This window comes from Elephas maximus, chromosome 24, assembly GCF_024166365.1.
Source record: "Elephas maximus indicus isolate mEleMax1 chromosome 24, mEleMax1 primary haplotype, whole genome shotgun sequence".
Classification (NCBI taxonomy): domain Eukaryota; kingdom Metazoa; phylum Chordata; class Mammalia; order Proboscidea; family Elephantidae; genus Elephas; species Elephas maximus.
This window is the reverse complement of record NC_064842.1, coordinates 9532240-9554057: the sequence shown is the minus strand read 5'-3', so window position 1 is coordinate 9554057 and position 21818 is coordinate 9532240. Positions and strand designations below refer to the sequence as shown.

General features: G+C 39.9%; 1 protein-coding gene across 1 annotated transcript in view; it reads left to right on the top strand.

Moving 5' to 3' along the window:
- The window catches only part of EPRS1 (glutamyl-prolyl-tRNA synthetase 1), an 84043-nt gene that overhangs the window by 49861 nt on the left and 12364 nt on the right, over nucleotides 1–21818 (top strand). Inside the window, exons 19-28 of the mRNA XM_049867997.1 lie at nucleotides 5661–5894; nucleotides 7607–7869; nucleotides 10023–10074; nucleotides 11113–11322; nucleotides 11702–11774; nucleotides 13666–13745; nucleotides 13996–14097; nucleotides 15144–15299; nucleotides 15995–16192; nucleotides 16851–17024. Coding sequence (XP_049723954.1) covers nucleotides 5661–5894; nucleotides 7607–7869; nucleotides 10023–10074; nucleotides 11113–11322; nucleotides 11702–11774; nucleotides 13666–13745; nucleotides 13996–14097; nucleotides 15144–15299; nucleotides 15995–16192; nucleotides 16851–17024 — 1542 coding nt within the window. The remainder of the gene's footprint in view (nucleotides 1–5660; nucleotides 5895–7606; nucleotides 7870–10022; nucleotides 10075–11112; nucleotides 11323–11701; nucleotides 11775–13665; nucleotides 13746–13995; nucleotides 14098–15143; nucleotides 15300–15994; nucleotides 16193–16850; nucleotides 17025–21818) is intronic.

Sequence of the window (21818 nt, the reverse complement as noted above, 5' to 3'; positions counted from 1 at the left end):
GGCTCCAATGAAGATACATAGTTGTGTTCAAACAGTGGCATAGTTCAAAACATGATCACATACGTAGTGCTGCAACCGGGTAGAAATCAGACCCTGATGTGCTGCCAAAAATTGTAGATTCTGGGCTGTGGCGTGAACACAGAGGGATGGTGTGCCTCCGGGCTTGACTTTTGTGGCTTGAGGGTTTTCAGAAATGTTCTAAGGGCATCTGTTGTCTCTTCAGTGTCCTGGGCTTAGGTTGCAGAATGATTGGATAACTTGAGGTTGCAAGTTTTGTACCTCACTTCCAAGTTGGTGAGCACCTGACTGGAAACCCTGCCACCTGAGATTTTCATCTGCGAACCTTTGACATCTGCTGGGGAAGGAAAATGCTTTGGGAGCTCATAGGTTTTTGCTCCAGGAATTAGTATTTTTCTGTCTGAGCACTGGGAGGCTTGAGCAGCCCTTCCTGTTTTATCTTCAGTGAGCCAATCAAGGTCCTGCAGAGCCATGACTGCCTAAAACAGCTTTGCTTTGTGGAACACGGGCTGCTGGGAGTGCAGGTTTAGGCCAGACACCCTTGATGTTTGCCACCGTGCAGTCAGGCCGGGGAGCCATACCCACCTGATGGACGCTCTTAGAGATGTGCTTAGAGGGGAAAATTTTTTGAGGGTCTTCATATGTCTTCATTCAGAGTTGAGTACATTGAGATTCTGTGCTGATTCTCGGTCAGCTAACTAGTGGGCCAACTAGTAGTGACCGCCTCAGCCTGTTACATTTGGATTGACAACCACTACGTCTCCCATCCCATTGGGTTAATGGATCATATTGTGCTTTCATGAGAAAGGACTGTAGAAGTTATGAAAAGTCAGCCTCTGGGTAAAAATCTAGATTTCTTTGGCTGTTGGAGAGGTACTTTTAGGTAATGGTAAATGTGATATGAAATGAATCTGACTTCAGTTAGCTTAGCCTACATTTATTGAGTGCCTACTGTATACCGTAACTGTGTTTCTGTGTACTGCTTGTAATTATTCCCTAAATGCTAACAATAGTAAATAGAGTTCTCGTCTCTTCTAGAGAACCAGTCCAGTTGCTGGCAATGGAGCCAAGATTTAGAGCCCATCTGGCAGTGTGTGCTATATGCTTTTCTTAGTTTCTTATTTAATCCTCACAACAGCCGTGTCCAATGAGATTCAAATAATGTTCTTTTGTTTGTTCGTTTGTTTAATAACCAGTAAGTAAGCTGTGCCTATGAAAGCACCTCCCCAAAGTTGCCTGGATTCCTGCCTTGACTGATGCCCAAGTCTGATCTTTCCGTTAGTTCCCAGTGGAGGTGGTAGCAGTGGGCATTGTATTGCGAGAACCAGAGAGTTAGGGTTTTGCTAGTGTTTTTTAATTATTTATTCCGCTAGTCTATGATTGTTTGATGTTAATAAGTTGTCTAAGCCTCTTAACCACTCCATTTCCTACAAAAGTCATTATTTTATGTCATATTTAGTGGCAAGGAAGGTGAGCTGTTGAGGCTTAAAAGTTACTGGTGGTTTTGTTTCTACTTTTCTTTCTTTTTTGCCCTCCTTTTTTGCTTCAGGATCAGATAGGTGATACTGTGAAGGAGTTTTTAAGAGTACAGGCAGAGCATACGCAAAAGATTGGCAAGGAATGAAAGCCTGGAAGCCTACCTTCTAGTCCACCTTCTGCTCTCCTTCCTTTTCGCTCTTGCTCAGTAGGTGCTGCCTTAAAGTAGTGGATCAAGCAGACAGTGTGCAGGCACATATCAGACAGTGCACCAAAGATAGAATAATACCAAATGTTAAGGTATTTTAACATTAAAGTCACTTGTCAGATTTTAAATATTAACGTTTGAAGTTCTGAGCTATAGTTTCAAGGAAGAAATTTTTGATCTTGAGCAGATTTCACTGATTTGGAATCTAAGTGGGTGCAGTGTTTGGAACACGGGATTAAAGTATTGCTTGGAGTGGGGCATGGAAAACAGTGAACTTACGGTCTCTAGAGAATGTCGTGATGCTTTGGATTCTAGGGCCGGGGGTGCAAAGGTTGACCGGCACCACTCCACATAAATTGAGTTTGACGAAAAGAATGTTAACGATAAGACTAAGCAATTGTGAATTATTTTTATTTAATATAATAATCATTTTATTTTGTTGCCATTTATTATATAAAATAAGAAAAAGAATTATTAGCTATAAACCCGTTCCCAAATTTTGGGTTTCAGTTCAGGGATCTTTTATGAAACTGAGGAATTCGTGTTAATGATTTGCTTCAGTGAAAAGTAGCAGGTAAATGGAGATGCAGGTGAGTGAGCTGGCGGGCCCAGGTGCTCAGCAGCAGAACAGGTGTTCTGACCCTGGTTTGTCTGGTTCCGTAGTCTGGGCGCTCCACCGTGCTGCAGTGGATCTTGGGATCAGGGTTCAGTCCTTGAGCCCTTTCTTACAGGTTTAAGTATTTAAGCTAAAAACAGCTTTCTAATCAGTTGACTTTTAAAAAAGCCCTACTTTGAAACCTGTGAACTTTTACTTCACTGAATTTCCTGACAGGCTTTTTTATGTAATACAACCACGGGAACCCTCCCTGCCTACCACCACCACCCCCAAAAAGAGGAAAAAACAAACCCTTGGAAGGGTCCTGTTCTGATAACCATTCACCCACTCCCCACCCTCACCAAGTCAGGTCTCTGCTTCATTATTACTGATGGGTGGAAGTGTAGTTCTCTCAGGTGTGCTAATGAGGAACAAAGGTGGGAGACCATCCTTAGGGCTGGAAAAAATAGACAAAGTTTCAAAAAACTGTTTTTTTTTTTTTTTTTTTCACTGAGAATTGAGATGCACAGACCATTAAAAAAGGTACTATCATTTTAAATTGATAAAGCTCTAGGTTTTTCCTCAATTAAAGTTCTTTCCTCTCCCCTCTCCCCTTGGAGAAATGCTTCCAGCTTGTGGCTGCTGCCAAAATTGCTGTTTGAGTGCTTTTACCTCAATTTCCATTTTAAACCTTTACTGAAGTCCTTTGTGTGTAGGCTGTCTCTTTTCTCATTCACCTACATCAGTGATCACTGTAAGCTTTTCGTGTTTGTGTTGGCATATGTTAGATAAAAAATTTAAAGCAGCTATCGGTTAACAACTTAAAATCTATTTAACACATGCCTTCAGGCTTCTGCTGTTGTATAATATTGTATTGGTAGTACGCCATGCAGCATCTCTTTGTATTTAAGAGGTGTTTACCTTTAAATCCAGAAAACAAGAATATTAAGAGAGTCTTTTTTCCGCATCCTTCAATTCTGTCCTCTGCATTCTAAAAACATATTAGAAGTCAGAACCAAAGATCTCTTTTGAAAAGCAGTTTTCATGGCATATGACCCCTTTCCATCACGTTGATTCCGACTTCTAGCAACCCTGTAGGACATAGTAGAACTGCACCATATGGTTTCCAAGGAGCGCCTGGTGGATTCCAACTGCTGACCTTTTGATTAGCAACTGAGCTCTTAACTACTATGCCACCAGGGCTCCTCATGGCCCGTTAGTGAGATTAAAACGCATGTTGAAATCATTGTCTCACACCTTCTATAATGCTGTGCAAACTATATGAGAGTGGCCAAGATCATAGACCAGATCCTAGATTGAAATCTTAGCTCTACCACTTGTGATGTGACTTCAGGGTAGGTCCTTAGACCTTTCTAAGCTTTAGTTTATTCTTCTGGAACATGAGGAGAGGGTTGTTTTGTCTGTTAGGTAAGATACTCCATCCAGAGCTCTTAGCACACAGCACTATGCTGTACTATAAAATGATAACCCATAAATAAATATATATAAAATGATTGTGATTCTTTTTTACATTGAAAATTCTGACCCTCTCATGATTCTTTATGTACTTTCTAAATCATCAGGGAAGACTGTGTAGTGGTATAATTTTACTCTTTTTTTGAAAAGTTACAGCCTGAATTAGGTTACTTAGTTACTTAGTTCTGTTCCTCGGTGGCTTGGAACAGAACGTATATGTAGTTTTACTCTATTTAGGGTATCTCACTCAGTAATGAAGTGGTTTGCACAGCTTAACTTTTCCTTTAATTACTTCCAATTGTAATCTTGCCAAACAAGGATTTTTCTGTGTGAGGTGTGTGTCATCTGACTTCCTGCTCAGTCAATAGCTAAGTAAAATGGAACTTCTTTCAAGTAGGCCTCTTTTTGTAGACATGGCTGCAGGAAAAAGTCCCTTAACTTTTTTCCAATTTTCGTTCTTTCAGCTAATGGAAGTTTATTTCTCGATTCTGATGTCTGATTAACTTGGGTTCTCTTGCATCTTAGGATCAGGTAGATCCTGCTGTGAAAGCGCTTTCAATTCTAAACATAGACTGTGAACAAGAGACAGGTCAGGAGCACAGGTCAGACAGCCCACCCTCATCTCCTCTTTGTACGTTTCCTCTTTTACCTTTACCGACCGCCCTCTGTGGTGCGGGTATGTCATGCTTTAAAGCAGTAGGCAGTGTGTCATTGTATCTAAAGCAGCTGCTCGAGGAAATGGGGTTTTCTGTCTCAGATGCCAATTCTTCAGTGCTTGCCTGGATTCCCCTGACCCTCACCTTAGTATTCTTCCTGGCTTTTGTTGGGTTTCGCTTAGCTACCTGGGCCATTGTAACAATAACGTAGCAGTAAAACTTGGATACAGCACTTGGAAGGCACTTTTCCTTCTTTTAATTGATGCCTTGAGATTCCTGGTGGAGTATTGGTCTGTTAGATCGTTTCAGGTGACGTGCTTAGCTTGGGCCCTTCACCTGTGTTCCTGTCCTCTGCTAGAGTCCCAAGTGTCTCGGTTGGGCTGAGTGTATCATTCTTTGCCGTTATGATTTAATTGAAATATCAGGATGAAAAGGGCAGGTAAGCATCTAATTAAAACCTCAGCATACTTTCTAAGCTCATTGTAAACTTTTTAAGAGTGTTATATCTATTCCTTAGTTGATGCCAAACTGTGTGTGTGTTTTTTTTTTTTCCAATGCTGTATATAGCATCTGTTTAATAGACTGAAGAAAATCAGACTTGCATAGGCAAAGGAATTGGCTGATCTTTATTCTGATTTTTTAACTCTGACTGCACACAATTTACAGACCCAGAGCTTAGACTTGACAGCTCACGTGGGCATCCTATGTTTATTTGCCTGTTTACATATGTAAAACAGGAAGTGACGGTGTTGCATGTGTGTGGATGTGTTGCCGCTTATTTATGCAGCTTGTATATGGAAAGGTGGAGCTCCCAGGTGGTGCAGGCAGCATGCTTTGCAGCTAACTGAAAGGTTGGAGGTTCGAATCCACCTAGAAGTACCTCAAAAGAAAGGCCTGGCAATCTACTGCCAAAAAAATCAACCCCTGAAACCCCCCGTGGAGCACGGTTCTACTCTGACACACGTGGGCTCACCATGAGTCGAAACCGACTCGACGGCTGCTGGCTTCTATGGGAGGATGATTATGGTTTATATTTCTAACTTTTCTTTAGCTTTGAACTGTTACTTAGGCTGATGATATAAGTGCTTTTTGCTTGAGTTTCTCCAGGATGACCCTATTTACAGGAATACTTTGGTGGTAATTAATGGTTTTCAAATGACATTGAATTTTTCAGCAAAGAGTCATTAAATATTTAATTATCTTTTTTTTTTTCCTTTCTTTTTTATCTCAGGCTAAAGTGAATGAAGCTGTAGAATGCTTACTCTCTCTGAAAGCTCAGTATAAAGAAAAAACTGGCAAAGAGTATATACCTGGGCAGCCCTCCTCATCTCAAAATTCAGACCCAGGTCCAACCAGAAGCTCTGAACCTAGTGGCCCAGAAACACCGGAAGCCAAAGTACTTTTTGACAAAGTTGCTTCTCAAGGAGAAGCAGTTCGAAAACTGAAAGCTGAGAAAGCCTCTAAGGTCAGTGTGGTATTTTATGCGTGTGTTTTTGTTTTTACGTGACAGGCCGTTTTCTTTGCCTAGAACTCTCTGGCCCATCCAGTCTGGCTCATCGAAAAAAGAAACCACTGTTGGTCCTTTTTTGTCTCAGCTGGATTTGTTCCCGTGTGACACTGCCCTCCCCTGACAGAACACTTTAGCACTCTGTAGTTTGCTGAAGTTGCCTGCTTCTCTCATCTGTAAGGTCCCTGAGAGTAGGGCGCTAGTTCCCAGCACAGTGCCTGGCACATGGTAGACCCCAGTGCACACTTGTGGCTGGGACAATACTTCTGATGCTCTGTTAATCTCAAATGACAGGCTTTATCTTGAGCTCAGGTGTGGTTCCTGCCGATTCTCTTACCTTTATAGGAGTAGGATTTTTTGTACAGATTCATATGAGTGAAAAAGAGAAAGTTGTCATTTGTTGTTGTTGTTAGCTGCTGTCAAGTCAACTCTGACTCATGATGAACCCACGTGTAAGAAACAAAACGCTGCCCGGTCCTGTGCCATCTTCAGGATCATGGAGCCTACTCAGACAACGTCATGTCCTGATCCATAGGGCTTTTATTGGCTAACTTTTGGAAGTAGATCACAGGATATTCTTTTCTATTCTGTCTTAGTCTGGGAGCTCTGCTGAAACCTGCCCATCATGGCTGATCCCACTGATATTTGAAATACCGGTGGTATAACTTCCAGTATCCTAGCAACAACACACAAACCACCACAGCAGGCAAACGGACAGATGGCAGAGATTTTGATATTTAATCAGTTATATAGAAACTTATATAGAAAGATTACTGTCATCTTTGTAATTATAATTGTGAAGTGTTCAACTTATGTAATTTAATGGCCCTTAACTTAGATTCCCATAGAATACGAGTTATAGGCCAGTGCTGTCCAAGACTCCCATAGAATACGAGTTATAGGCCAGTGCTGTCCAAGACTCCCATAGAATACGAGTTATAGGCCAGTGCTGTCCAAGACTCCCATAGAATACGAGTTATAGGCCAGTGCTGTCCAAGACTCCCATAGAATACGAGTTATAGGCCAGTGCTGTCCAAGACTCCCATAGAATACGAGTTATAGGCCAGTGCTGTCCAAGACTCCCATAGAATACGAGTTATAGGCCAGTGCTGGCCAAGACTCCCATAGAATACGAGTTACAGGCCAGTGATGTCCAAGACTCCGATAGAATACGAGTTATAGGCCAGTGTTGTCCAAGATTCCCACAGAATATGAGTTATAGGCCACTGCCATCCGACAGAACTCACGGTGATGATGGAAATACTTGGTAACAGCCCTGTCCAGCACAGTAGTCATCAGCCAGATATGGCTGTTGAGCACTGAAATGTGGCTATTGTAACTGAAGAACTAAATTTTAAACTTTATTTAATTTTAATTAAATTTAAATAGCCATATATGGCTAAAGGCTACCATTTAGACAGCGCAGTTACAGACTATACTATTTCCCAATCACCCTTTTGCACAGTTCTGTTCCTGTTTATCATAGTCTCTTCCTGATTTCCAGTAGTTGGTATGTTAAACATTTCCTGTCCCAATCCTGCACCCCTCTGCCTTTAATTGTGTGTGGAGACCTGCTTATAAAGCTTTGAGTGTAGAGTTGGTTGAAGTGAGCTTAGACAGTGGTTTGAATTAAATAATGCCTTCTCTTTTCCTCTTCCGTCAAACTGAAGGATCAGGTAGATGCGGCTGTCCAAGAGCTCCTTCAGCTGAAGGCACAGTACAAGTCTCTGACAGGAGAGGAGTATAAACCCATCTCTGCCATCGGGGCCGAGGATAAAGATAAGAAGAAGAAAGAAAAGGAAAATAAATCTGAAAAGCAGAATAAACTTCAGACACAGAGTGATGGCCAAAGGAAAGACTGTCTTAAGAATCAAGGAAGTGAGCAGTCGTCAGGGGGACCAGGAGAAGGGCAGGGGCTGAAGAAACAGACCAGGTAATGAGACATTGAAATGTAGTTTGAAGTTAAGCAGAAAGTTTTCTATGAATGGAAATCTGAATCATTTTTTTAAAAAAATGCATTTTTGGGTTGGTTTGGCTAAGACATTAAGTGAAAGGTAATGCTAAAACTGTCAGCAGCTAGGTTTTGCCAATTTTCAGTTATCTTTAAAACTCTAGGTAGGTATTGTATTCATTTGCTTGGTTTGAGAATCTCAGAAATTAAAAAGTTGAGTCAAGTCTTCGCAGACCTGTGAGTGAAGTCTTCCTCAGACCCGTGTTTCCATCTGCCCACTTCCCCCTCCCACCGTAATGAGTTGCTGACTACTGTTTATTTCTTTTGTATCCTTTTAGAAGTTTTCATTGGATTTTACAAGTAGATACAGATATATGTGTTCGTTTTTTCCCCTCTCTTTTAACACAACTGGTAGACTAACTGGGAAAGCCTGGTGGTACAGTGGTTAAGTGCTACGTCTCTTAACCAAAAGGTCAGCAGTTCTAATCCACCAGGCACTCCTTGGAAACTCTGTAGGACAGTTCTACTCTGTCCTGTAGGGTCACTATGAGTCGGAATCGACTTGAAAGCAACAGGTTCGGGTTGGTAGACTAACTATACCTTTGTTTTGTACCTTAATAAGATTTTTCAAATCAAAGTCTTTTGTGGGGGATGAGAACTTCATTCTTGGTAGGATTTTAAAATTGATGGTTTAGACATAAAACAAAACTGGTTTAAAGACAAAACGGTGGGTTAGATGGTTTTTCAGCCTCTTTCAGTCTACCTGAATAATAAACTTTCTCTTCTGTCCCCACTCGCATCCCAGAATTACAGTGACTGTTGTTACAGGTTTCATTTAATGACTTAATAATTAAAAAAAAAAAAAAGCTGTTAGCAACTTCGATTCAGTAATCCCTCTCTAACTGCATTTTTGACAACTATTTTGAGGTGGAGTTCGTGGGTAATGTAAATGGTTAATGTGCTCAGCTGCTAACCAAAAGGTTAGAGGTTCGAGTCCAGCCAGAGGTACCTCTGAAGAAAAGCCTGGCAATCTTCTGAAAAATCAGCCATTGAAAACCCTGTGGAGCACAGTGCTACTGTGACACACATGAGGACTCCATGCGTTGGAGTTGCCTCAGCAGCAACTGTTTTTGTTTTTGGTTTTTTTTTTTTGAGATAATGCGGTTTTAGATTTGTTTAGGTGAAATTCTGCTGCTTCTTAATCTTGTTATACACACAGTGTCTCCTTAAACAAGAGAATACAACAGTTATTTTTCTTTTCACCTGTTGACCTTGTGACTGGATTTGTAGACCAGTGCAAGAGAGTGTAGGACTTCTCACCTTTCACCCTGAAATACACGAGCAGGTCGCAGCCTGGAGAACATGTTGCAGGCTCTTGGGCTGCTTTTGAAAGGGCCAGATTTCACGCAGTCATCGTCGTTGACACATGTCAAGGTCAAACGAGAGAGCGCAAATGCACAGTACGTTAAAAATTTAAACCAAGAAAGCCTTGTTGGTAAACGCCTGTAAAACCTGACTGAGAGCTGGATTTTTCCTCTGTGGGTCATGAGACCCCAGATCCCGAATAATTATTGGTGTTTCAAGAAAAGGGTTCTTGTCAGGAACAGGTATTTACTGCAGATAAATCTGGCTTGTTTTGGAAACATCTATCTCTGCAGCTTTTACTTACTGCAGTTAGAATGTGTACATTCCTCTTACGTATGCATGTGTGTGTTTGGGAGTCGTTGTTTTTTATTACTTATTACTTTCTGTGAGACAACTGATCTTACCAACTATAATTTTACCAGGACTGAAGCTGGCAAAAGATCGCTCTTTTTTTTTTTTTTTTTGTGGGAGAATACTATATGACTAGACTCTGTCTTTATTGCAAGTACATTATCTTAAAAAGAACTTTGTAAAAGAGATGTCTGTATTAAAATAATGGCTTTTGTTATGCTTAGCTTGCCTAGTTTTGGGGGGCAAGATCTCACCACCTTTTAAAAGGTAATTGAACTTTTTTGTTGTTGTTAAAACATTATCTTGAGAATGAATATAAAAGAGATATGAATCTGTTTTGGATTTTAGAGGTTAATTCCATTCAGTCTAAAAACAGTTGCTGAATGAAGGGATTTATACTTTATTTCTAATATCTGCAGGTTGGGTCTTGAGGCAAAAAAAGAAGAAAATCTTGCAGATTGGTATTCTCAGGTATGTATGCATTCAATTGATTTTTACATTTTAAAAAATTCTCAATGATCGCTCTATGTTTAAATTCTCAGGCCCAGGCACAAAGTTAAGGTAATAATGTATTAATGCTTTTAATAGTGCATCTTTTTTTTTTTTTAATTTATTCTTTAAGTGAAAGTTTACAAACCAAGTCACTCTCATACAAAAACTTAGACATACCTTGCTGCGTACTCCTAGCCACATTCTCCCTAATGAGACGGCACACTCCTCTCCACCCTGTATTCCCCATGTCCATTCAGCCAGCTTCTGTCCGCCTCTGCCTTCTCATCTCAACTCCAGACAGGAGCTGCCCACATAGTCTCATGTATCTACATGAGCCAAGAAGCTCACTCCTCACCAGTATCATTTTCTGTCTTACATATAATCCATTCCAATCCCTGTCTGGAGAGTTGGCTTTGAGAATGGTTCCAGTCTTGGGACCATGGCCTCTGGGGTACCCCTAGTCTCGGTCAGACCATTAAGTCTGGCCTTTTTATGAGAATTTGAGGTCTGCATCCCACTGTTCTCCTGCTCCATCAGGGATTCTCTTTTGTGTTCCCTGTCAGGGCAGTCATTGGTTGTAGCCAGGCACCATCTAGTTCTTCCAGTCTCAGGCTGATGTAGTCTCTGGTTTATAATAGTACATCTTATGGTAATTTATATGTCACAGTTTCCAAAGCATGCTCACATAAAATAATAAATCGAGAAGGAGCTCTGTGAGATAGGCAGTACTTGATTTTTCTTTTATGGTGAGGTAAAGAATGTAGTCCAGCATCAGAAAGATATTTAAATAGCAGAAGTACGGTTGGAATTCAAGTCTCCTTAAGGGTATAGAGCCCTGTTACATATAATTTCCCAGTATAGAAGGGTCCATCGTATTCCATTGTGGCTTTCCCCATTGAGAGGATGTAGGTACAGTGGAAGTCTCTAGATTTGAAGTTGGGTTATCATACTCTTGCCACTTGTACCATATTTTTGTTCAACTTAGGCTTTAAAGAATGTATTTTTCCTTTTTAAAAGGTCATCACAAAGTCAGAAATGATTGAATACTATGATGTAAGTGGCTGCTATATTCTTCGTCCCTGGGCGTATGCCATTTGGGAAGTCATCAAGGACTTTTTTGACGCTGAGATCAAGAAACTTGGTGTTGAAAACTGCTATTTCCCCATATTTGTGTCTCAAGGTGCATTAGAGAAAGAGAAGACTCACATTGCTGACTTTGCCCCTGAGGTATGTTTGTTTATTTTTTGCAGTTTTTTCCTCAGAAACTGAAAAGCGTGTTTTCATTTCACACTTGAATAGTAATTTAAAAGATGTGCGTGTACCAACCAATTTAGAGAAATGTAAAACCATTTTCTAAAAAATTACATTTCTACCTTTGTAGGCAAGTTATGATTCTGTTTGTCATATTTGCTAATGAACTGGCTTTTCCTTTTTACTTTTTAGAAGGTCAGTAAGTATGTACCCTTTCTCATAGCCCACAGCAGCAATTGTTAACTTACTTAGTTGATACAGAAAAAATCGAAATAGAGAAAATTCCTTGCATTTGTGCCATCGCGCTATAATGCTGTTGAAAAAAAATGTATGAAAAATTATTTTATCTTACTAGGTTGCTTGGGTTACAAGATCTGGCAAAACAGAGTTGGCAGAACCAATTGCTGTTCGTCCTACTAGTGAAACAGGTGAGGCGCGGGGCCTTGGAATGCAGGAGAAAGCTCGCTGAAGCCTCAGCACAGCTTGCAGAGTTGAGGCCCTTGTTTTGTGACGTTTATAATCCTTGTTAATGAATGCTTATAAAGACTGAATGCAGACTTCAGTTGTACAGAATTTTACTCTCTATACAGTAGCCATTGCAGAGCTCCTTATCATTAGGATAAAGGTTTTTTGTTTGTTTTAAAACACTGTTGTCATCGTTTATCTCATGCTGTATTTTTCCAGAGCTTTCCAAGTAATTTTATTCATGGAATTGATTACCTAAAATTGCAAACACTATTTTATTTTATGCCCTATTTATTTATAGCTTTCTTTAGTCATATTAATAAAAATACATTTACACGTATGTATTTTGTTTTTATAGATTACTAAGTGCTTTCATTTGTATCATCTCACTTATCTCTCACAGCAGTATTGTGAGGAAGGTGGGGCAGCTGTTGCAGACAGAGAAAAAATCTCTGCAGGGTTAAGATTTTCTTAAAATCACACTTCTAAAATTAGTCGGAATTGATTTGACAGCAATGAGTTTGGTTTTTTACTTGGGAATTCGGAAACTTTGGGCTTGTTAATGTCTCCCAAAGTGATTATCCATGTTTAGAATTAAGGGTTAATTGCTCTGTGATACTTCTAGTGATAGTCTTACGTAATTTTAAAATGATGAATTATTAAAATTATGACGCTACCTTTTTTTTCACTTAATCAGATTGGCAATACTTTTTGTCGTTGTTTTTTACTGATTACATATAATCATGAGTAGATGCTGGTAAGACAAGGACCTTCACTTAAATTAGCAGTTCACAGTAAAGATCCTTCATACTCTGGATAGACAAGAGATCAAAAAATATATCAAATGTTAGCAGTAAAGGCAGTCCCTAGTGTGCAACATATTTGAGTTCCAGCGAACCGTACTTAAAACTAATACATCTTATTATTAGTAATATGTACTATATACGGTGTTGCCGTGTATAATTTGCTGATGTTAGCATTCTCATCCCAACTCCCCAAAACAAATAAAGGTTGGATTTATAGAGATACTGGTAATAAAAGGCAATAAAAGTAAAATAAAATAAAAATAATGAGGTGTTCAACTTACATCAGAACCGATTTATGACAGTGTCATTGGAACGAAACCCTTACCTGTATTTATATCTGGGAATGTGATTATAGTTGATTTTGACTTCCATGTTTTATTATATATTCTGAATTTTCTTTTTGTGACCATATTACTGTTTAATTAGAAAAAATGTATCGAAAGACTAATCTTACATAATAAATAACCTGACAGTCAGAATGCCTGCGTTGGTTAGTGTTCATTGTAAGTGCAGGGTTGCAAGTTCCAGTGTTTCATGCCACTGAAATCTCTGAAGCCCAGTTTTTAGAGCCTCCTCCTGAGAGGCAGTAGTGTGTGTTGGCTGTGGCCTCAGATAGATCTGCATTCTGGTCCTAGCACTTAACTGTGCTGGAGTTCTCTAAACTCGGCTTCCACGTTCTAAAAATTGAGATTATGGTATCTACTTTGTGGCTAGAGTGAGAACCGAATGGGATAATGAACGCAAAGAACTTCATACAGAGCCCGGCATGTACTTTAAGGTCCTCAGTTCGTGCTTTTGGAAACATAAATAAGACAGATAAAAAGAAATCAAGTTAAATTCAGTCTTAAATGTAAATCTCACTGTGAAGAATGTAAAGTGTGGTTCAGCTTAGATGGATCTGTATCTTTGACTAATATCCTTTATGAAGTATATAATAATACCATTCACTTACCATTACAGCCATTGGAAGGTTTAACTCCTACCAGCCTTCAAGGAGAAACAAAACCTTAAGTGACTAACCCTGTCTCTCTGCTTCGCTGTCTTTCAGTCATGTATCCTGCCTATGCGAAGTGGGTACAGTCGCACAGAGACCTGCCCATCAAACTCAATCAGTGGTGCAATGTGGTGGTAGGTACCCGCCCCTTCCTCTTGATTCATTTAAAACACTGGCGCACATGCGTGTGCACACACGCGCACACACACTTAGTTTTTCCTTGTTTCCATATTTCAGAGGATTGGGAGTATGAAAGCAGTTTTTAAGCATTTGAAGTATTTTGAATTAGAATTAAAATTTTCCTATCACTTACCACATGAAGTTGTTAGTAAAAATTGAAAAGCTCTCTACAAATGCTTAAATTTTTTTCTTGTCTCTGAACAGCGTTGGGAGTTCAAGCACCCTCAGCCTTTCCTCCGTACTCGTGAATTCCTCTGGCAGGAAGGACACAGTGCTTTTGCCACCTTTGAGGAAGCAGCAGAAGAGGTATACAGAGTTGTCTTCCAGATTAATTAGGCTCTGTTTCCTTGTCTAGGCTCTACTTTTTGTTTCAGCTATAAGTAATGTAGGTGCCATCAGTTTACATAGTAAATATTTAATAAATAAGTTGAAATTTGATCTGATATCAAAATAACATTAAAAAGTAATTTCTTGTTATAAATTATTGTTATTTAAAATTTATCATTCATTAAAAGACAAATCAAAATAGTTTACATGTATTTGGATTTAAGAAACTGCTTATTGAAATTAATAAAGGAAATACTGTGTTGTTTTAAAATTTTATATGAAAATACTTTTGAAATTTAATGTATAGAAGAAATTGTAATCCTGTGGGTAAAATTAATTATTCTTCAGGAGATTTTCACCCTGACTGGTGTGTGTCTTTTGTAAACATTTATTTTCTCTTTTATATTCTAAATTTATATAAATTTCTAAAAAAAATTCAACTTCTTTTCACGCCATTTTGTTGAATGTTTTTGTCTTAGTTACCTAGTGGTGCTGTAACAGAAATACCATAAGTGGATGGCTTTAACAAACGTTTTAGGGGGCTAGAAGCCCGATTCAGAGCACTGGCTCTAGGGGAGGCTTTCTATCTCTGTCTGCTCTGGAGGAAGGTCCTTGTCTCTTCAGTTTCTTCTTCCTTGACGATCTCCATGTGTCTCGGCATCTCTCTTACCCCATCTCTCCTCTGTGCGCTTGTTTAATCTCTTATATCTCAAAAGAGATTGACTCAGGATACACTGTACACTAATCCTGTCTCATTAACGTAACACAGACAATCCATTTCCATATGAGATTATAACTACAAGCATAGAGGTTAGGATTTACAACACTTATTTTTGGGTGACATAGTTCAATACACAAGAGTCTTCCTTAATAAATTCAAACTGGCTGCTTTAACTTTTATATAAAGACTTTTATGCCTGAAGTGTTTTTCAAACAGTTAGGTTTAAATTCTGCAGCTTTATAGAGCTATAATTAATAAATGTGTCCTAAATTTGAACGCATTGACATTTAAGACATTACTACAGGTCTTGCAGATACTTGACTTGTACGCTCGGGTGTACGAAGAGCTCCTGGCCGTTCCCATTGTAAAAGGAAGGAAGACTGAGAAGGAGAAGTTTGCGGGAGGAGACTACACAACTACAGTGGAGGCGTTTGTGTCCGCTACCGGGAGGGCTATACAGGTAGTGGGCTGCTGCCTGGGCGGACCCCATCATTGGGCTGCTGCCTGGGCGGGCCCCATCATTTCTTCTGTCCTCAGAGAAAGAAAAACCTTTCAAAAATCAGTGTTTCACGTGTTTTCTGGGACCATATTGTAACTTCAGGCAGATCCGTCTCATTCCTCCAACTCTCCCGGGTCGGTTATGGAATGTTTATTTCTGATCATGACTTGCTTCTGAATTACTAGAGGGTGGCTTCCTTTTTCACTTCTGTAGGTAAAGTTACTCCTGTGAGAAGTGCTCTATAGAGTAGTGTACTTCTGCAGTATTTTTTGGCCAATCCTAGTCTCTTATTAGGGAGCCCTGGTGGCACAATGCTTGAGCACTCGGCTGCTAACTGAAAGGTTGATGGTTTGAACCCAGCAGCCACTACATGGGGAAAAAGACTTGGTGACCTGCTCCATTAAAGATTACAGCTTAGGAAACCCTATGGGGCAGTTCTCTGTCGTATAGGGTCACTATGAGTCACAATCAACTTGATGGCACACAGCAACAACAGTCTCTTGTTATATCAATTACATTTATGTTTTAAAACCACAGTTCCTATGAAAACAGGGAAAATAAAACTGGTCTAGTGCTGTTTTAAAGTGTGTGTTCTTAATCCTCTTAAGAGGTATCATAGGTTATTAAAAACTAAAGCCAGTATTCCTTTGTTTTAGGGAGGAACATCACATCACTTAGGGCAGAATTTTTCCAAAATGTTTGAAATCGTTTTTGAAGATCCAAAGACACCAGGAGAGAAGCAGTTTGCCTATCAGAACTCGTGGGGCCTGACAACTCGAACAATCGGTGTTATGACCCTGGTTCACGGAGACAACATGGGTTTAGTGTTGCCACCCCGTGTAGCCTGCATTCAGGTAAGGAAAACATTGCTGTTCATATTCCCTTTTATAAGAATACAAGCCATAGTTACTAAAAGACTTTGAAAGGGTGATTTTTCTGAGTATCATCCAGGTAGATTTCACTGAGCTAGAAACAACGAAGAATATAGTCCAGACCTTAGTATATCGTCTGTGTTATTTATTGCTTCTTACTGTCTTAATTTTTTAGACTACTTTATACAAAACTTTTTTAGAAATCATTTTTTGATAGGATTGATAACAGGTTAAATGAGATAAAGGAAGGAGAATGCATTTAACATGGACAAGCGGTAGCAGCTGATTGGTAGACTTTATATGTAGATTGGTGACTCAAACAGTTGAATGCTTAACCGCGAACAGAAAGCTTGGCAGTTGGAACACACCCAGAAACATCTTGAAGGACAGGCCTGGTGAGCTGCCTTGAAAACCCCATGGAACAGTTCTGCTCTGCACACGTGGGGTCGCCATGAGTCAGGATCAACTCGACAGCAACTAACAGCAGCAATCTGTGTGGATTAGGAATTACACAAATGGATACACGTTAAGTTTTACCATCACTAGTAGGCTTTTAACTACTTGACATCTAATGATATGCCTTCGTTACTTCTGTATGCTGAGGCTTTTTATGAATTTGGGGCATCGTTCTGGGTTCCAGGTGGTGGTTATTCCTTGTGGCATCACAAATGCACTTTCCGAAGAAGACAAAGAAGCCTTGATCGCAAAATGCAACGATTATCAAAAGCGGTTACTCAGTGTTAACATTCGTGTGAAAGTGGATCTTCGAGATAACTATTCACCAGGTTGGAAATTTAATCACTGGGAGCTCAAGGTGAGGTCCTCACTTTCGACTTTTACCTCCACGCCCACACCCCCAACATAACCATAGATTGCTTTTTTCTCTACATCCGCTTTTCTGCAATTTGAAGCTTTTTTAATTCATTACTGTTCTCAATTTTGATAATTGTGAGGTTTTGTTTTGTTTTTTCTCCCTTCGTTTAAAGAAATATTGTACATCTACACAGTTCATAGCTTTGTAATATCAAGACCTAAAGTTCATATATTTGCTAAAATTTTAAATAGTTTTATAGAAGTTTGTTTTTACTGTGTTAGAACGAGAATGATCCTGAAGACTGGTTTAGGATTGATAAGCCTCATACGGTTCGTATACTAAAACGTCAATGTCAGGAGTTCATGCAGACGTTTAAACAGTAAGGCCCTCAAAGTTGTGTAGTGCGTCGGCGTCACTCAGCTGTCATTGTTATAGAAAATCAGTAAAGCATCAGAGATTAATTTCATACGTGGTCTTCACACCACATTGTTTTCACATTTCACACCGGTTTGTTAATTTTTATTTTGTGTGTGAATACCCGTCTCAATTCTGCTTTAATGCTTTTAAGATAACTTTCATTGATTACATATTTTCATTAATAGATTTCCTCTCTTAATTCCGTTTTTCATACTTCTGGGTTTTAACGTTTTTTCTTACAATGAAACAGGGACTCTTATTGGATCCAGAAATTAGAAGTTAAGAATATATGAACTCACGTTACAGGAAACGGGGTGAGGCGATGCAGAGAGATGGAGGCACCAGGCCGTGGACTCAGGCTCAGCAGCCTGCAGAGTAGTCAGCGTGAACACACCGAGGGTCTCCAGAGCGCCCATACTTCTCAGTTTAGGGCTTGTGAATGGTCCCTGGGGTGGATCTTCTGTGCTGAGGAATTTCATTGTATTGTCATCGCTTCCCTTTCTCCTTTACACCCTCTCCTGCCTTAAACGAAGACTTTAGAGATGGGTATTTTCTCTGTAATTTCCCCTTTAATTGCCCTTTTTTTTTTTTTTAACTTAGAAAAAGCTGTTATGATGTCAGTAGCCACTTCTCTAAATCAGTTCATACTTGCCTAAGGTATCAAATGTTAAAGGAGTGACTTTTTCTTGCCAGTAGCTGGAATGAATTCCAGAAAAAATGGTCATTCATTTCTCTTTCCCTCCTGTTCCCCCTTCCACTTTTATCTCACCCTCCTCCTACGGTTGACTTGTCTGTTTCTGTGTCGCTGTCTTTTTCTATCCCAGAGAGCATACACGTTGTGGGGGAGCTATTCTTAGTAGCAGCTGGGTCTACACATTCCTCAGGAAAGAAAATAATGCACCTAAGTTCTAAACTCGATTAAAAACCGTTGAGAAAGAGAGTTTCCTTAGCTAGTGAAGAATACCAGTACAACTTCTTCATACCATTTCCGTTCCATTTAGTCTAACAATTCCTGGAGAAAGAAGACTTTTTGGGAGACTTAGATTCGTATTCATTTGATAGTGATTAACTTTAAAGCCTGTTTGTATGTATGTATGTATTATAAAACTCTCCCAGAGATTAATAAATGAGGTATAATATGGTTTGGAAACCCTGGTCATGTAGTGGTTAAGTGCTATGGCTGCTAACCAAGAGGTCGGCAGTTTGAATCCGCCAGGCGCCCCTTGGAAATCCTGTGGGACAGTTCTGCTCTGTCCTGTAGAGTTGCTATGAATCGGAATTAACTTGATGGCAGTGGGTTTGGTTTAATACGGTTTGATTGCCAGACCAGAGCCCAACAACTCCCATAATTCTTCTTCAATACCCCTTCCTATGTTAAGGAAAATAGAAAGGGAGAGATAATATGAGTGAATAAACTTCTTTTTATTATGTTGAATGAATAAGAGAATTGAATTTTCTGTTGTTGTTGACAAGCAAACAAAAAACCAAAATACAAGTGCTTTACAAGTACATTAATTAGTTATTTACAAAAACCTACAAACAAAAGTACTTGTGTCTTTTCTTTTTTTGTAATTTTTAATTTATTTCGTTACTGGTTTTGAGAATATACGTAGCAAAACATACACCAATTCAACAGTTTCTACATGTAACATTTAGCGACATTGGTCCCATTCTTTGACTTGTACAACCGTTCTCAGCCTCCTTTTCTGAGTTGTTCTCCCTCATTGACATAAACTCACTGCCCCCTGAGGTTCCTATCTAATCCTTCAAGTTGCTGTTGTCAATTTGATCCCATATAGATAGTTCTTAAAAGAGCTTAATGCTCAAGGCAGACATTTTTTACTGGTTAAACTATTGTTTGGTTTTAAGAAGATTTTAGGGGTTATTTTTGGCCAAGCTTTGAAGATTATCTCAGAGCAGTAGCTTCAGGGGTTCATCCAACCTTCATGGCTCCAGGAAACCTGGAGTCCATAAGAATTTGAATTTCTTTTCTGCATTTTCCCCCTTTTTAATCAGGATTCTTCTATACAATCATTGATAAAAAGGTTCAGTAATGGTAGGTGGGCACCATCCAGCCCTTCTCGTCTCATGGCAAAGGAGGCAGTTGTTCATGGAGGCACTTAGCCACACATTCCATATCCTCCTGTTCCTGACTCTCCTTCTTCCTCTGTTGCTCCAGATGAATAGAGACCAGCTGTTGTGCTGGCGTCCTCTATTTCCCATTATCTTCTTTCATATACCCTTTTCTCTCTTCTTTACAGTCTCTGCATTTATCTACCTGTGTGTCATTACTTGTGCTAATTCTTCCACTTGGGTTATAAAAATTGTTGTCTCGACACAGTCATAAACTCATAATAAATCAGTGCAGTATAAAGAATTTAATTTTTCCCTGAGCCATTTGAGACTAAGACACTTAATTGAGGCTCCATCACCCTATAAACATATTCTCCTAAGTAATCTCAAAAAAATTAAATTTCCCTCAATTTGATTCTGACTCAGCAACGTAATCACAATAGAACCAACAAAATCAGGATGTTACCATTGATACATTGTTGTTGTTAGGTACCATTGAGTTGATTCTGACTCATAGCGACCATGCACAACAGGAAGAAACACTGCCGGGTCCTGTGCCATCCTCACAATCATTGTTACACTTGAGCCCATTGCTGCAGCCACTGTGTCAATCCATTTAGTTGAGGGTCTTCCTCTTTTTTGCTGACCCTCTACTTTACCAAGCATGATGTCCTTCTCCAGGGCCCGATTCCTCCTGACAACATGTCCAAAATATGTGAGACATGCTCTCGCCATCCTTGCTTCTAAGGAGCATTCTGGTTGGACTTCTTCCAAGACAGATTTGTTCATTCTTTTGGCAGTCCATGGTATGTTCACTATTCTTCGCCAACGCCACAATTCAAAGGCGTCAGTTCTTTGGTTTTCCTTAGTCACTGGCCAGCTTTCGCGTGCTGATGAGGCAGTTGAAAGCACCGTGGCTTGGGTCAGGCGCACCTTAGTCCTCAAAGTGACATCTTTGCTTTTTAGCACTTTAAAGAGGTTTCTCGCAGCCAATTTGCCCAGTGCAATGCATCTCTTGTTTTCTCGACTGCTGCTTCCATGGGTGTTGATTGTGGATCCAAGTAAAATGAAATCCTTGACAACCTGAATCTTGACACATTACTGGCATCCAATTCTAGAACCCATTTAGGCTTTGTCAGGTGTCCCACTAGTGCCCTTTTTATAGCAGAAGGGTCTAGCTGGAATTATGTGTTGCGTAGAGTTAGCACATCTCGTTAGTTTGGAACAGTTTCTTGTTTTTTCTTTGATTATCGTGATCGTGACACATCACATTTCTCAGTAACCTTTGCATTCATTCATTCATTCATTCATTCATTTATATCTTTATGGACCCATAATTTTCAATATTATTCAATGGGTTATAATCCATTGCTATCATTTTTTACTTGGATCCTCAAAGTGCCTCCAGTTTTACCAGTAGGATCACTAAAGCCTGGCCTTTGTGTCCTTTCGGTACATCCCTGTCATTCTTTGAGCATTTCCTTGCTTTCTAGGATGTTGTAGGCTTACTTGTATTTTCCTGCCCCAGCCCTGGAATTAGCCATATTGCTAAGAAGTCCTGGTTCTTTTTAGTGGAGAATGGTATTTAGAAGTCAAGATTTTAGTGCCGGGCGTACTCACTGCTATCAGGCTGTCACTGCTCCCACCCTTCTCGGTAAACAGAGCTAAGAAGTATGTGTGTGTACCCATGGCTGTCGAGTTGGTGCTGACTCACAGTGACCCTGTAGGACAGAGTAGAGTTGCCCCACTGGGTTTCCAAGAAGCAGCTGGTGGATTTGAACTGCTCACCTTTTGGTTTAGCAGCCTAAGCTTTTAACCGCTGCACCACCAGGGCCCCCACATGTGTGTGTATAGGCATATAAAAAACACATATAGTCTCACGTTTACACTTATATTTCCATATCTATATATGTTGATTACCATGAATTCACATAAATACCTTCAATTAAAAAAAAAGTCACAGGGCTCATTCCAGTTTTCCCTGTTCCGTATTTGTAATTCCCTTTTCCGACAGAAACCTTGCTCCACTTATCCTTAATAGAGTTATTGAACCAGCCCGCCTGAATGTAACCAGCTTCCCACTGCCATTGCTGCCCACTCTTCTCATTCCCCTCGGTCCCTGTCACTTCATGCCAGCCTGTTGTCATGCGTGGATCCACTCTTCACCTGACACGGGCTCTGGGCCACCACAGCTCTCCTGATCCAGGACACAACCCAGGCCTGTTGCATTGTCGTGTGTCTGTTTAGTTACCTTTAATCAGAAGTGGTTCCCGAGTCTTTATTTGTGTCGTTCATTTCATTGAG